This window comes from Macrotis lagotis, chromosome 1 (genome assembly GCF_037893015.1).
Source record: "Macrotis lagotis isolate mMagLag1 chromosome 1, bilby.v1.9.chrom.fasta, whole genome shotgun sequence".
Lineage (NCBI taxonomy): Eukaryota > Metazoa > Chordata > Mammalia > Peramelemorphia > Peramelidae > Macrotis > Macrotis lagotis.
The window spans coordinates 6717239-6734265 of NC_133658.1; the positions used below are offsets into that span (position 1 = coordinate 6717239).

General features: G+C 44.9%; 1 protein-coding gene across 2 annotated transcripts in view; it reads left to right on the forward strand.

Moving 5' to 3' along the window:
- Positions 1–17027, forward strand: part of NBAS (NBAS subunit of NRZ tethering complex) — a 212954-nt gene that overhangs the window by 101974 nt on the left and 93953 nt on the right. For both annotated transcript variants that reach the window (XM_074195083.1, XM_074195079.1), the window contains 3 exons: positions 3132–3299; positions 4121–4234; positions 4563–4686. In XM_074195083.1, coding sequence (XP_074051184.1) covers positions 3132–3299; positions 4121–4234; positions 4563–4686 — 406 coding nt within the window. The remainder of the gene's footprint in view (positions 1–3131; positions 3300–4120; positions 4235–4562; positions 4687–17027) is intronic.

Genomic DNA, 17027 nt, shown 5'->3' on the forward strand with positions numbered 1-17027 from the left:
ATTTTTTTTAAAGTTGTATATGTATCTTGGTAGATTAAGACCCAACCTAATTTATGGATTTTGCAGTTATTTTAATTAATTTTATCTCTTCTGGATTTTGTTAGCAAAATCACTTGTTTGGATTTTTTTTTATATCCTACAACCTTATTGTAACTATCATTGTATTTTTGAATTCTTTCAGTAAACCACAGTGTCTTCTGCATATAGAGATAATTTTGAGTCATGTTTAGCTAGTCTTTTTAGATGAGAGATAGGAATAATGGCTATCCTTTGAGGAATAATGGCTATCCTTTGTGCTGTGGAGAATGGTTTTTGTTTTTTTGTGGCATAAATAATGCTAGCTTTTAGTTTGAGATAACTACCTTTGATCTTTTTGTAATTTTTGCCAATCTGTTTTTATAGAATGAACAAATTCTTCATTTTACTGAAGACTTTTTTAGTCTATGAATGTGATATAAAATTTTCTTATTGATTTCATTTAGTGTGGTTATAATTTTCCCAATATGTAACCATCCATTTGGTTCTGTATTAAAATCTATCCTTGTCTAGCAAATATTTTTTGAACATATTACTTTAATTTCTTTATTATTATTTCAATTTTTTATATTGTATTAACCAGTGATATTGGTTATAATTTTCTTTTTCTGTGCATCCTTTCCTTGCTTAGGAAATCAGGACTATAGTTTTTCTTACAGAAATAGAATCAGATTTAGAACTGGCTAGATCTGAGTTTGGTATAGTGCCTTTTCTAGTTTCATAAGAATGGTGTGTAGGTATGTGTGTTGCTATAGCTTAGAGATTAATTGTTATTTAAATATTTAATGCAATTCATATGTAAATTCATCTGGTCTCAGTGTACTTTGCAACAGTTCATTTGTGTTGAATTTTTCTTTCTGAGACTTAAAAAATTTCTTCTTTATTTTAATTTTGTATTTTTATGAAGCATAAATTTGAAAAAAATTAGTTTTGTTGGCATATAATGGAGTATAATAGTTTTTAATTTTTTGTTCTATTCCATTAATTGCAAAATAAAATTATCCTTTTTGCTTTTTTGTAATTGGTATTCATCTTCTCCCTTTAAAAAAATCAAATTAACTTATTTATGTATTTTGCCTCAAAATAGTTCTTGATTCATCATCTGTCTTTTAAAAAATTACGTATATGCAATTTTCCCCATTACATGATAAAAACACTTTTATAATTAAAAAAGAGTTTTGAATTCCAAATTCTATCCTCCTCCTCCTGCCTTGAGACAGCAAGCAATCAGCTACAGATATACATGTGCAGTCATTTCCGTATTAGTTATTTTGTACAGGAAAACATGAATAAAAGAAAAAGAATGAATGAAAATGCAAAAAAATAGCATGCTGTAGTCTATTCAAGCATTCTCAGTTTTTCTTTGGAGGCAGATAGTGTACTTCATCGTTAATCCTTTGGGATTATTTTAGATCTTTGTATTTCTGAGAATAGCAAAGTTAGTCATAATTCTACCTGGTTCTGTTGACTTCACTTTGCATCAGTTCATGAAAATCCAGGTTTTTCTGAAATCATCCTGTGGAGTAGTACTCCATCACAATCATATACCACAGTTTGTTTAGCCATTCCCTAATTGACAAGCATCCCTTCTTTCCAATTGTTAGGCATCATAAAAAAAAAAGTTGCTATAAATATGTTTGTACAAATAGGTCCTTTTTTTTGCTGTCTGTGGGATACAGACCTCACAGTGGTATGTACAGTTTGATTGCCCTTTGGGTCTAGTTCCAGATTGTTCTCCAGAATAATTGGGTCAGTTCGCAGTTCCAACTGCATTTATCATTTTCCATTTTTGTCATATTGGCCAATCTAATAGGTGTGAAGTGGTACTTCAGGGTTGTTTTAACTTTCATTTCTCTAATCAATGATGATGTAGAGCATTTTTTCATATGACTATAGATAGCTTTAATTTCTTTGTCTGAATATTTCCTGTTCATCTCCTTTGACTGTTTTTTTAATTAGGGAATGATTTATATTTTTAAATTTGACTCAGTTCTCTATATATTTGAGACCTTTAACACATATTCATTGCAGATTCCCTCCCCCCTAGTTTTATGCTTTTCTAATAATTATGGTTTCAATGGTTTTGATTGTGCAAAACCATCTGTTTAGCATTTTGTAATGCTTTCTATTTTTATTTTGGTTCTAAAGTCTTCTCTTATCCAAAGATCTGACAGAGAAATTGTTCCATGCTTTTCTAATTTGCTTATGGTATGTGTAAATCTTGTTTACATTTTGAGATGTTGGTGTGAGACATTGGTCTTTACCTACTTTCTGCCATACTGTTTTCTAGTTTTCCCAGCAATTTTTGTGAAATAATGAATTTTTCTTTCCAAAGTTCATATCTTTGTATTTATCGCATATTAGATTACTATGGTCATTTACTATAATGTAATTTATATCTAACCTACACTTCTGTACTGCTATATTTCTTTATCTCAGTCCTTTTGCTTTTGTTTACTTATTTTTCATTTGATTATTAGAATTTTCACGTTTCAACTCATTAATTTGTAAATAAGGTTTTAGTTACATGCTCAATTCACTGATTATCTTCTTTTATACATAACCTGTTTAAAACACTTAAAAATCTTTTTTTTAATCAAGTACCACTTTTAGTGCCATCATAGAAATTTTGAAATGTTTTGTGGTGTTATTTTTCTTAACAGTTTTTTATTCTTGTTGCTATGATTGGTTTTTTGGCTTATTATTTCAGAATGAGTTATTTTGTTTCTATCAACCTTAGTTTTTAATTATAATTTAGAAAAACATCTTTCTCCATCACTGCTACTTTCTCCTAGCTCTGTGACTTTCAGCAAGGTCCTTTTTTCTCTCTCGAGGTTGGGAATGGTTGACTCTCCATGTTGGTTCTGCCATCATCTGCCATAGGTTGTGATGTTGGCCTCCACCAGATTAGGTGGATTTAAGCCGTTAGATACACTTTTTCCTCTTTCTGAGTCTTAGTTGCTGGGTGTAGTGGGAAGTCATGTTGAACTCAGTGGACACTGGATATCTTCTGGCCTTGGCACTCTGTGGTGTTTGCCATGAAGAGGTTCTGACTTCCAGGTTTTAACCTTTGCTATTTCCACTGGTATCGACAGGATGAAGCCAACATCTCAACCAGCCACTCTGGGGATCTGCTGCATTGGACCACAGCCACTACAATGAAGGTCCTCTCGAACACAAGCACCACCACCAAAGCCATGCTACATGCCGTCAGTGATGGGCAGTGGTGGAAGAAATCCTTGGCCTACCTCCGACCCTTGCATGTAAGGAGTCACAGCAGAAGCTGTCTCCCTATGTCAGATTCATTTTAATTCCTCAGTCTTTCTTCGGGCTTTTGTGCTCAGTGTGGTGCAGGTGAGATGGTGGGCACACTTCAGGGCTCTTTTGCTTGAGCTTTAGACACTTATTGCCCTAACTTGGAGATCTGGTCATTGGATCTTGGCAGGTGGTTGGCAGCATGTTCTCTAGAAGAGAAAGGGTGTGTCTGATTCATGGACCTTAGAAGGGCTCCCCATCTCCCCCCATCCCTGTGGGTTTGCCTGCCCACTTCTGCTCCTCCCTATCCCTGGCTCCTGCTGTTGGGTCTGTTGGAGGGGCTAGAAGTTCATCTTTCAGAGTCTTTCACACATCATGTTTGACCCTTCCTACCTAGTCTGCCATTTTCCTTCTGTGTCTCTGGCTCTCCCTGAATGGGCATGGCTCTTTCCTTTGGCTCTGACCTTTTCCACCAGCAGTCATTGTTGGACCATCCTTCCAAGGATGCAGGCATTTACTGTAGTTTCAGAGCATTGGAAGGGAGCTTTTGAGTATCTTGGTGAGGGGCATCCAGCAAGGCCAAGGCTGAGCTGAATATCCTTGCATGCGGAGCTCATAGTCTGGTCTTTCCAGTAATGTGAGTGGGCACACTCCAGGCACATGGCACCTACTGGGTCAAGGCGTTCTTGCTTCAGGCCTGACCAGTCCCATGTCCCCCTGTTGTTTCTCTTTGAGTCATGTATAGTCACACAATTATTGTGCTGTTTTGGTTTCCCCAATTCCAAGACCAGTGTGTCTGATGCATTGTCTTCTGCTCTGATCCATTTAGGGCCAGGACTTTGGTGATGTTTATGACCAGGGAGTGGGTGCCAATGCCAACCTGGAAAAGCAAGGCTGTCATCCATTTTATGAGTCCCTCCTGGCCAATCCCTTTGTCTCTGAGGTGAGTGTGAGCTGGGGGGGGAGCCCAGCACCCAGGCACCTGAATGATTTTTCTATACCAGGGGAAATCCTTTACTCCCTGAAAATGACTTGCTGCTCCCCAGTCCTAACTCCTCCTTCTCTAGGTGATTATTTCACCATTCACTGCCAGATTTAAGGATCATAAGGGGAGGTGTTACATTTTTTTTTCAAAATTGAAAAAGACGCTTTAGCCAAGTGACCTTGAAATGTAAATTCAGAGAATGTTGACTTATAAATAAAATCAATATGAACCTTTAAGGGGAAAAAAAATCATTAACTGTGGCTTCAACACCTCACTTTTTTCCTAGTCTGAAGTGACCTATACAACATATCAGCACATTGCAACAGAAAGCTTTGCAGAGGTCTTGCTGAGAACGGCAAAATTAGCAGAAACCAAGAGTGAAGGAGATGGAGAATTTCCAACAACAGAAGGTATGAAAGCAGGCTTTCAGAATGAAGACCAGAAAAAAGCCCCTGGATTTGTCATCTCTTACCCTTTCAGGAGGATTCCTCCCTGGCCCATTGGAAGTCTGAAGCCCTCAGTGCCTAGACAGACACTTCCCCCGTGGCCAGACACACTGTTCATTCCTGGCTCTCATTGACTTGGGGAGAGTAGTCCAGGGGTGAGGGGGAGAGAGTCTGCAGCAGGTACAGGCAGAGTCAGATAAGAGGAGGGCTATGTTCAAGAGATGTGGCAGACAGAAAATCAGTGAGAAGCTATTGCAGGCACACATTGGATGTTCCTGGTGAAAGAAAGGGAGGAGTTGAGGAGGATGCTTCTGGGCTGTGAGTTTGAGGGCCTAAGAGGAGGGTGTAGCCCTCTGCAGCCATAGGGAAGTGGTGTCAGATAATGACTTCTGTTCTGAATTTAATGAATTGAAGATGGGTACTGGACTTCTTGTTGGAGATGTCTAAAAGGCAGCCAGAAGTACAAGGTAGGAGGTCAGTGGAGGGTTGGGGCAACATAAGGAGATTTGCCCATAATAGATGGTGATTAAAGGGGATGAGATGACCAAGTGAAGATGTATGGAGGGTGAAAAGGTTCAGGCCAGAGCCCTGAGGGACACCCATGGTCAGAGGTCGTCATCTGGAAGAGGACCAGAAAAAGAGACAGAGGAGGATCAGGAGGAGCAAAACTCCTATTGAGAGAGGGGTGGCCTGAAACCTAGAGAGAGAGTATCCAGAGAAAAGAGTTGGCAGTGGTGTCCGAGAAAGGTCAAGGAGAATGAAGACTGAGAGATGATCAGTGATTTTAGAGATTGTGCTCAAATGATGAGCTTGGAGCTGGGTGGTGAGGGGTTAAATAGTGAGTAGGAAGAGAGAGAGCGGAGCAACCAATTGTAGACAGGAGTTTCGCTGCATAGGGCAGAAGAGCTAGAGCAGGAGAGTGAGTGAGAATGGAAGAGGCAAATGAGGGTGTTTTCCTAAGCTGGGGAGTCATAGGTATGTTTGTAGGCAGTAGAGAGGGATGATAAATGGAGGGGGATGGCAGAGGGGGCAGTCTGCTGAAGACCACCAGATAGAAGGGTTGACAAAGGGAGCTTGGTCTTGGGAGTCATTGGCATCTGGCTGCCCTGATACCAAAGCCCAGATCTTTACCACCAGGTTTACCTGTGTGAGCTTGTCACCATTCAGGTGACCCAAAGAGTCATGAGAAGATGACGGGTAGGCTGCATTTGGGAAACCAGGGCTGTCATATGACCCAGACAGATGGAGCCCAAACCTTGGCATGAGGCACTCGATCCATGCTAGTTTTTGTTATTCTTACTATTACTAACGTGACTGAGGACATGGACAGGGCAGGGGATGGGCAGTCCTCCCTTGCAGGATGCTGAGCCCCCTCAGGTCTTCATGAATGACAATTTGCTCATGGGAAATGCTGGCAAAATATCCCTCAAGACTGGTTGGGGAAAGGATGGTGAGAGCAAGGGTCATGGAAGAGGCCTGTGGAGTGACTAGCCCTACAGCCAGCCCCCTGGTCACCGTCTGCATATTTTGAGGGAACCCAGGGAGGGGAGGGCACGCGTCTCCTAGTGGCAGAAGGTGAGGGTTCTCATCTACATCCATTATGTTGTGATGTGCTAGTCCTTGGGACCCACAAGGAGGGAAAGAGCATTGTAGGGTCGTCCTGGGAGGGAGGGAGTCACCTGCCCTTGAGCTCTTCGCTCTCCTGAAGTGGGTCATAAGCTCTGGGAGAACAGCGTCCAGGTTGGGCGGGGTCTGTCTTAGACAGATGGTTCTTGTGCTGACACAAGTCCAACTTCAGATGGCCTTGTTGACCCTGGGTGACCTGGGTTCCGGCTCTGGCTCTGGCTCTGGCTCTGGCCCTTGACAGGTGGTGGCGGGGATCAGCAGCAGCAGCAGCACTGGCTTCAGTCCCCCCTCCTCCCAGGGTCTGTGGGGTCACCATGGTGGTCTGGGGCTCTGTTTGTAATGTTCAGCAAGAAGAGGCTGTGCTGGCCACTCAGTGATCACTTAATAAGTGTCTAAACACTCTTTTAGAAAGGGTTCTGCATTGATTTCAAGCATGTTTTTAATCAGATGGGGTCTGAAGAAGGAGGCCTGTGTCAAGATGGGTATCCTCCACCCCCCCCCCCCCCCAGCTGGGGCCTCCCTTTTCTGTATGGCTGCTCTGATCTTGGATACTTCTTGTTGATGCATTTGACTGTCACAGAATATTAATTGTTTGTCAGACTCTCCCCAAAATGGAAGCCCAGCCCAGGTTAAATGACACAAATTGAGATCATTGTCAACTGTCGTTCTTGATTCTGGCGTCTCAAGAGGGCACGGTGTCATTTGAACTTTCCTCTGGGTTGGATTTGGGAGTTGATGAGATGCTTAGATGGAGAGTGGCAGGGAGAGAGCAGCGTTATTTATTTAACTCAATAAATGATTGGGGGGATGACTTCTAAATCAATAACATGGGCAACTCTCCCTCTGCCGAGTTTGCTCTGAAATGAAATTCATCCAGAGGCTGTCACTCTGTGGCCCTGAAGCCGGGAGGCTCACTTGGAGTTTGTGGATTGTGGGAGGATGCCTTGTTCTCCGGCTTCCAGGATCAGCCTCCTGTCAACTAGGGAACCAACCAATCCTCTGTCCACTGACGCCAGAACTGCCCCCATCCCCGGGCACCCCCTCCTCTAGAATTCTTTCTGACTTCGTTGGAGTTGCAGCCTAAATATTGTTGTGGCGGTGGTCCCTGCTTACTGGAAGCTGCTATCTCCTCAGCCACATGGAACCTTCCACAGCTAGCAACCCTAGCTTCCTGCAGAAGCCACCGTATGTGATCTCGGTCTCACCCAAGTGATCATGGCCTCCACGAGGGTGAAGAGGATGCTCAGATCTGTACCAGTGACCCTAGGGCGGAACTGTGCTGTGGAGGGGATGCTCAGGTCTGTACCCTTGTCCCTAGAGCTTATCTGCGCCTTGGAGAGGACCTTCAGGTGTGTACAGGTGTCCCTAGAGTGGAGCTGGGCCCTCTTGGATTTTTCCTCAGCGCAGTCACAGGCATTTTGACAGCCACATTTTAGTTATCTAAAGCTCTGGGATGGATGGGGGTTTGAGAGTGGGGTCCTGGGCTCCCCTCCACACACTACCAGCTTTTCTTCCTTGCTGTGAATTGTGAGACTGCCTGGCATTGTGGAAGGTGGACTGGGTAGGGAATCATGGGATTACTGCCCTGGATGTTCCTTGCCTCCCCCCACCCCACATCTGGACCCCCAAGGCTCAGAGGCATGTGAGGTCCTGGGTTGGACTTGGCCAAGCTGCAGGATGCTTTAGGACTCTGTCTCCAGGCTTTTCGTCCACTACACCTACTGGTGGGTCCACCAGCACCTATGACTGTGGGGACTTGGGCTCCAGATCATATGTAGAAGCAGTGAGATGTCACAGGGCCCAGAGTGCTGGATCTGGGGTTAGGAAGTCTTGAGTTCAGTGTAACTTTGGGCAAGTCACCTCTGCCTCAGTTTCTTCACTTGTAAAATGGGGACAGTTGCCTGTCGGGGCTGTTGTGAAGACAGTGAGGTGACATTTGGGAAAGGTTTGTAAGTCTTCAAGTGCCCTGTCACCACACTGACTCTGGTTGCCATTGCATAGGAAATCCTGAGGGTCCTTATTAATCACCCTCTGTTAGGACTCTTGTACTGTTATCCCTTCAAGGGGCCTTGCAGGGTGAGGAAAAGGCCCAGAGCAGATGGTTTCTGGTCTGAGACTCCCTGGCCAGCTGCCATTGGCAAAGCAGGGAGAGACATCTCCAGTGACTGGTAGGGAACTGGGGTCTTTCTGAAGGAGACTTTGGTGCTTGAGAGGGAGCCCAGGCATAGAAGGCAGGGATCTGGTCAGAACTCTGGAGCAGGGATTACCTGCTAATGCTGGGGGGGGGGGGGGGTTAGACCCTCTCCTGGCTGATTGAGATCTAACCCCCCAACACAAGCAGTAAAGGTCTTGATGCCTGTGGATGAATCTTCTGGCCCAGGAAGGATCTTGGTAGACCCTGCCCCTGACACAGGTGAGCGGCTCATCCATAAGGTCTTTATCCCCAAACTCCAAGTAACTTTCCCATCTGTGACTGGGGAGGAGCTCTTAGCCAAAAAGGATCAGAGTCCATTGTATTTGGATTAATAGAGCATTTGGATTCCATGAAAGTGAGTGTGTTCTGACAAAAATCTATACAACCAGGACAGAGAAAGCAAAATGTCAGTTGAAAAAAACAGTTGGATTGGAGATAGCTAATAAATGTCTAATAGAAGACCTCCAGGGAAGAAACAAAATGCAGAAGGTGAAGAGTTCTCAAAAGAATGATAAACCCCTAACATTCATGAAGGATTTCTCCAAATTACCCCCAAAGAGTAGAGATGCAAAGCTAAAGAACCTCAAAGGTTCACCTCAGACTCAGCAAAATGGAAATGATGAATTTAAGTTTTCTCATCCAAAAATTAAAATGTAAAAACTTTATGTAAAGCAACAAATCACTAGCTTAAATTTGTTCCATAAAGAATGAGCTATGAAATATACCTAGGATCACTTGGGGAAAAAAGTGAGATGTCAAAAAATGAGAAGAATCGGGATTGTGGGTGTCAAACCACATGGCCCAACCATTAGGAAGAACAACTTTGGATTAGTCGAGAAAGTGACTGAAATGCAAGTTGCCTTTGGCCCCACGCTGTCTCTCTGAGGCCCAGGGAGCAGCCCAAGGAGGTCCAAATGCTCCAAAATGCATCCTGTGAAGATGATGGAATACTACTGCAAAGCAAGGAATGGGGTGAATGAGGAGTCTTGGGAAGAGGCTTTCTATAAACTGATCCAAAGGGAGACAAGCAGAATAAAGACAGTGATGAATACTGTGAATACTGCCATGGAACTGGCAACAGGTGCTACAGATCCAAATAGAAGATAGTCACTTAACCCTGGCACTGGGCTGCTGGTCCTCAAGATCATCCCTTGCCTCAGACACTGGGCCGCCTGGTCTCAAACTCATCCTCTTCCCCTGGTGCTGGGCCCTCGGTTCTCAAGCTCATCCCCTGCCCTGGCACTATTGCATTGGACCTCAAACTCGTCCCCTACCCCAGACGCCATCCCTGGTACCCTCTAGCTGTGTCCTCTCGGGGCTGAAGGATGACTTGTATGAGAACTGCAAGTAGGTATTTGTTAAGATCTGTTGTGCTGAGAGGGATCTGAGGCATGGGGTGAAGCAATCTGCCGTCAGTCATACACTACTTGGGTTCGATGACCTGACTCTGATGTAGAATTGCAGGGCAGCTCAGGGCTTGACTACTCTAACCCCCTTTTTACTGAGGCCACAGTGGACAAGTAGGGTACCCCAGGCTGCACATGAGAAAGGCTCAGGGGAAACAAGATTGTTCTTGTCTTTGAGTTTTCTTTTCAATATGGAGAAACAGATTTTGGTGGATATGGATTGTGAAGAAAAACTAATTACGATGGTTAGAAAGCATTCACTGCCTAGAAAATGCTAAATAACAAAATGAATGTGGGAGCGGCAGTGTGCCGGGTAATCAGGTGTGACTCTTTTAAGTCTGCAGTTTTGTATTTGGTTAAATTAGCCGGCATGACCAAATGCAGTTGATTCATTAAAAATTATAATTTATTTAGTACTGAGAATAATTTTGTGCTGCTTTAAAAAATAGCAGTTATTAACTGAAGAAGCAGCCAGTATTTATCATTTAGAAGGAAATGTTGTAGTGAAAACAGTTGTCTTTTACCTTTCCTGTGTGGAATTTTTCAGGATAAATACTGTTTTCTTTCTCTGTCAGTGCTTGGAGATTTTTGACTAAGTTCCTCAGATTGGTCTTGTGCCCAGTAAAATAGATGAGCAATTGTCAGGTGCTTGATGGGATATTTGCTCTTGAGGATCCTTAAAATAGCTGACTTCACACCACTGAAGACCTTCAGGTTGGTAGAATAGCCTTTGAAGGAAGCCCCACCATCATCAGTGTCCACTTCCATCTTTCCCACAATTTTTTCCCCAAGTTTTCCCTCAAATCCTCCTTAGAGGAGCTCCCAGTAAACCAGTTCTTACAGTCATTTTGAATGTCATTGAAATCCCCCTGTTGCCCACCCCTCCCTTCTTCCTGTTCTTCCTAGTTTTCTTTGACAGCATGATTAACCCTTCTCTTTGTCTGGCCATATGGATGTGTAGAAGATGACATCTCATGGAGGCCTTTAGGTTTAAGAGCAGTATTTTGTTGCATGTCCACACCTTGGCCAAAGTCTTCTTTTGATGACTTGGTGCAGCCTCTGTCTGTTGTCTAAGGACTGGCTTGGCCACATCAGGGGAGAGGCTCCACATCGGCCTGATGATGGGGGATGAACTCTTTAGCCTCCCCATATATGCCCCAAAGAGCATTCTGAGGGAATGTTAAGTGATGAACAGGTTTAAGTGACTCGATCTGGTAGACAGAGGGCCTGCAGAATAATGGACTGAGGTTTGCAACCAAAAGACCCAAAGGAAAAAGAAGAGCAAGAAAGCAAATTGACTGAGGCAAGAAGGAAAGAGGAAGTAAGGTGAAAGGGAAGAAATGTCAGAGAACACAGGAAGGAGAGAGAAGATGTTTCTCTTAAATGAACAATGCAAAGAGATAGAAGAAAACAGTTAGAAGCTCTTCAAGAAAACCGATCTTTTCAAGAAAATTGAAGATTTCAGTGGAAAGTTTCATGGAAAAATAGGCGTGATAAGAGACCAAGGGGAAGGACTTACTGGAATAGGCATGATAAGAGACCAATGGGAAGGACTTGCCAGAATAGGCATGTTAGGAGACCAATGGGAAGGACTTAGCAGAAGTAGGGCCAAAGAAGACTAGGCAAGAATACAGAGAACTATATAAGAAAAATCTTGACCTCACCAATAAACAATGGTTTTTTATTTATGTTTGATAATTAAAGAGTGATAAGGCATTACTTTTCTTGTCTTGTAGCAGGTAGAAGCAGGTAATATCTTTTGTCCTTATGACTATATTCTGAATGGATGAGGCCTTTAGTGGCTCACAGGGGTCTGGAATAGAGCTCTACTCATCTTACCAAGGCATGGTCCTAGGGCAAAGAGAGGCCTACCTGTCTGGGCAGTTGGGGTTTACAGGGAGCTTAAGCATTATTTATACTCAGGTAGTAATGCGGGTTGCAGGACAGGGTGTTGCTGACCTAGAGTCAGATGTCTAGGAGAAGTTCTTCAAGTGGACCATTGCTAATAGTAAGGGTAGTTAGTGGAGGTGATGGAATTCAGGGTTAGGGGCACTATGCCAGGAAATTTGAAAAACTCAATGACCACTGGACTGGAAAAGATCAGTTTAATCTCCATCCTAAAGAAAGGCAAGACCAAGGAATATTCAAAAGACCAAACAATTGGGCTCATTTCACTTGCCATCAGGGTTATGCTGAAGACTCTCAAGATTGGCTGCAGTAGCATGGGAAATTAGACTCACTAGAAGAGCAGGGTGGCTTTGGAAGAGGTAGAGGAATTAGAGATCAAATTGCCACCTTCACAGGAAGGTGGAGAAAGCAAGGGAGTTTCAGAAAAAAAAAAACCCATCTCCTCCTGCTTCATTGACTCTACCCATCCTTAGGCTGATGGAGGACCCAGATCATCCTACTTATCTCCTGAAGAACCTCTCTGGAGTCAAGAAACCATAGGTAGAACTCAACATGGGACGACAGGATTGGAAAAGGGATTTGACCAGGCTGTAGATTGTTACCTTGAGTATTTAACTACTCTGCAGAGGGCATCATGCCAGGAGCCTTGGAGGACTCAGGCCAGAATCAAGACTGTTGGGAGAAATGTCTGCAAACTCAGCTAGGCACTCGTTAGTACTTTGATGGCACAAGGTGAAGAAGAATGAAGAATCCTCTTGAGGAGGGCAAAAGAGGAGAAGGTAAAAGCTGACTCCAAGTGGCATATCAAAAAGAAGAAAAGGAAGCAGTATTTTCCTGAACTCCAAGATCCTGCAGGCAGTGAATGTGGTCATGAATTCAAAGGCACTTGCTCCTTGGTAGGAAGGAAAGTTATGGCAAATCTGGGCAGCCTACCACATCATCTTGCCAACCAAGGCCAAAGCTACCAGCAATGTATGGCTGAGAGCTGGACTCACAGAAGAGCTCCAGAATGTGCCCTATTGAATTGTAGCACCGGAGAAGACCTTGGAGGGTCACTTGGATGGCAAGGAGACCAGACCAATCAATACTTAAAGAGCTTAGTCCAGGCTGTTCTCCGAAGGTCAAGTATTGAAACTGAAGGTTAGGGGCAGCTAGGTGGCGCAGTTGATAGAGCACCAGCCCTGGAGTCAGGAGGACCTGAGTTCAAATCCAGCCTCAGACACTTAATTACCTAGCTGTGTGGCCTTGGGCAAACCACTTAACCCCATTTGCCTTGCAAAAACCTAAAAAACAAAATAAAACAAAAAGAAACTGAAGGTTAAATACTGTGGTCCTATCATGAGAATATGGGACTCCTTGGAAAAGATCTTTTTGCTGGGAGAGATTGAAGGCACAGGGACAAGGGATAGCAGAGGATTAGATGGATGGATAGTGTCATTGGAACCACAATCTTGAGGTAGTGGAGGATAAAAGCGTCTAGTGGGCTGTGGTCCCCAGGGTCACAGAGTCAGATGCTAGTCAACAACAACCAAGTGTTTAACCAACATTTGCTTGTTGAAGTTGTTCTTCCATTGATTTTAATTAATTTATATCCAGAACTTCGGAGACGGGAGTAGGTTAGAATCTCAGAACTTAAGTGTTCCAAGCAGAGAGTCCTTGCTGCAGAAGGCAGTTCAGTTCAGATAGGGGAGATGATGTATGGGGGATGGGGTCCACTGCAGGCAGGACAGGTGGGGCATGGGTCCAGGACATCCAGCCGTGCCTAGAGAGCCTTGGAGGGCATCCTAGGCTGGATGGCTGTGCTGCCACTCTGATGAGCAGAGGGCAGGGCAGGGGCTTGGGCCTGGTGGACCTTGCTCCTGGTAGCTTCCCCAAATTGGGCTCTCCCCAGGTGATTGGATGGAGGATTGGGGAATGAAAAGAAAATGGAGAGAGCATGCCTTCAATCCATGTGTGGTTCAGGATCCAGAAGAGATGGGAGGCTGGACTCATGACCTTCCTTTAGAATGGAAGCTTCCTGAGGGCAGGGCCTGTTTCATCCCAAGGACACATCTGGGCCCCTGATTGAAGTGTAATGCAATTTGGTGGTCACTAAGGAATCGATCCCTCAATGACTCTATTTTCTGTTCTGAAGGCTTTCTTCAAGAACGTAGTTGGAAGGTGACTGAAACAGCAAGCCCTGGGTAATACTGCAAGTCCTCAAATTGATTATATGTTAACAGAGCATTACTGATGTGACATTTTAACAAGAGTAACTACGCTGAGGGGACCCCAAATCTGTGGACATTTTATGGTCATTGCCAGTATTGTCTTTTACCTTCTTTATCTCCCCCCAGAGCTTGACTTTGTGGTCTGTGTTCTGTTGTTACTTAGCCATGCTGCAGATTTTTATCAAATTGCATTAAATCTGTATTTCTTTTAAAATCCACGTGAGCTCAGACATCCAATTATGTATTGTCCCTTTCAAGTTTCTCCTGGGCAGCTACTGATTCCTTGGTGGCTCTTCAATGAAGCAGAATGGTTCTCTGGACATCCCTTTCCTCCACTGTTAAATGACTGGCTTGATCTTGGTCAGCTTGAATATTTTCTTGAGCCCTGACGTTTTATGAATCAGTGAGTTTGTCGCCACTCAGGTTATTTCTTGACTCCCCTTTGGGAATTTCCTTCAGGGCCTCTGGTCATCCTTGGCAGGCTTTGCTGGGGTGGCCTTCTTCCCTTGAGAGGGACTTTCATTCTTTAATGGGGCCATCATCCCTTAGGTGAGAGTCATCTTTTTGTCTGCCCAGAGAGAAGAGAGATTTTTCTCCTGGCACTGCCTCACTGATGGACTTCAGTGGTGATTTCCAAAGAGGAGGTGGTGGGGGTGGGGGGGGAGCAACCTCACATCTTCCCCCCCACCCTTCTCCACTCCCTTCTGGACTCAGGCATCCTCACTTTTGCATTTGGAAGCCTCGAGAAATTTCTTGCTTGGTAACCAACATTCATGTGATAAGGGAAGAAGGGTCACAGAGGACCCAGAGTGTCCTCCCCGACTGAGGGAGGAGGGGATGCCAGCAGTGAGAGCTGGGAAACCTGAGGAAAGAGAGCTCATTGATGTTCACATGTCAAAGTGACCTCCTCCAAATGGCCTTCTGAACATCTGTTGACTTGTGGTGTGGCTCTGCCTTTGGAGTGTGAGGACCTGGGTTGCAATTGCTGTTCCATCTGCTTCGTATTACCTGGCAGAGGGGCAGCTAGGAGGTGTAATGGATAAAGCACCGGCCTTGGAGTCAGGAGTACCTGGGTTCAAATCTGGTCTCAGACACTTAATAATTACCTAGCTGTGTAGCCTTGGGCAAGCCACTTAACCCCATTTGCCTTGCAAAAAAAAAAAAACCTAAAAAAAATGTGGCCTCAGACACTTAATAATTACCTAGCTGTGTGATCTTGGGTAAGTCACTTAACTCCATTGCCTTGGGGAAAAAACAAGCAAACAAAAAAAACCATATTACCGGGCAGATCCTGGACAAGTCACCCACCTTGGGCCTTAGCTCCCTCTAGAACAGTGTTGGCCATTAGGCCTGTGATTATCAGTTCTCTGTTAGCACCCCCATTGCACAGATTAGCAATCTGAGGCTTTGAGCCATAGAGTGCCCAGAGCTTGCTTCCAGGCCTAGTTCAGTGTCTGAGGTTGAATCTGAACCCCAGCCTCCTGGCTGCACCCCCAGATGTCACCCCACTTCACTGTTGGGGCCTCCAAGCGTTGGCCAGATGTGATGGCCAGACTGTCTGCAGCGTCCCCAGCTTGCTCAAGTTTTTCTCTTTCTTGCTTGATCTGGACCATGGCATTGTCCCTGGAGTTGCCTCCTGCTTGACCTTCACTGGGCAGAGCATCCGTTCTGGGGAATAGCATGGGAGAAGGTTGGCTCCTGGGCCCTAATGTGGCAGCCCCAGTGGCCATGTTGTGGTTCACCTTGCTGGCTTCTCCCTTCACCTTCTGGGCCTCGGTTTTCTCATTTGTATCACAAGAGGCCTAGAGTCCCTTTTTAATTGCAGCTGCCTCTAGGCCCTGGCTTGGTGCAACTGCTCCCTTTCCTACCCCCACCTTGGTCGTGTCCATTCAGGCCATGGACACTAATTTACTTTTTTCTTTTTTTTAGGTTTTTGCAAGGTAAATGGGGTTAAGTGGCTTGCCCAAGGCCACACAGCTAGGTAATTATTAAGTGTCTGAGGTCGGATTTGAACTCGGGTCCTCCTGACTCCAGGGCCAGTGCTCTATTGTGCCACCTAGCTACCCCACTAATTTACTTTTAATATCTAAATTCATATTAATATTAAACTAATCTAATATTTTAATTATTTTAATTTAATATTAATAATAACTAACTTAATATTGGTCGAAGGGAACTGCATTTAGGAAGGTAATTCTCTAAATAAATGACTAAGTGGTTCTTTCCAAAGCTGGGGGAGCCTGGGTCCCCTTCAGCGGGAGATACTCCTCCTTTAAGCAGGCTCCGCTCCGGGGACTCTTGGAGAGCTGGCCTCTGCATTCAATGCTTCAGTGTCTCAAACCCAGCTTCATCTCAGCACTGTTTTAATGCAGACCCGTCTCTTGAAGAGTGGGGGAGGACCCTGTGGTGAAGGGCAGCTTTAGACTAGGGCATTGTGCGTCCTCTCGCTCCTCCGTCTACTCTTCCCTTCCTAAGAAGCCCTGAAGCATCTGTAGTACCTGCTGGGAGAAGGTGCCAGAGAGTGTAGACAGGGCTGGGTGGGCTAAAGGGAGCTGACATGGAGGGAGAGTATTTGACACTGTAACGGGCCCATCTGTTAGCAGAGGTGCAGAGGGTCTGCACCTGGCCTGGACACACAGAGCTGACCAGTGTGGATGGAGACTGCCTGGGGCAGTCCTGGGAGGTGGGAGGTAGGGGTGTGCATGGCTGCTAGAGCCTGTATAGACTGGGAGATGGGGGGGATACAGGACCGTGGCAGGCTGTATAAACTGGGCATCTAGAGCAAGCTCACATCTAAAACAGGGACCCTAGACAGGGTGGCAGTTTTTCCACATCTTGCCAGATCTCTTTAGTCATGTGTCCGGAAGGATTTGTTACCAAGCTTGCCCATGGCCCCACCCAGAGGGGCTGTCCTGTGGCATCCTCCTGTCTCCCTGCATTGTGACCCTGGGCTGGTTCCCT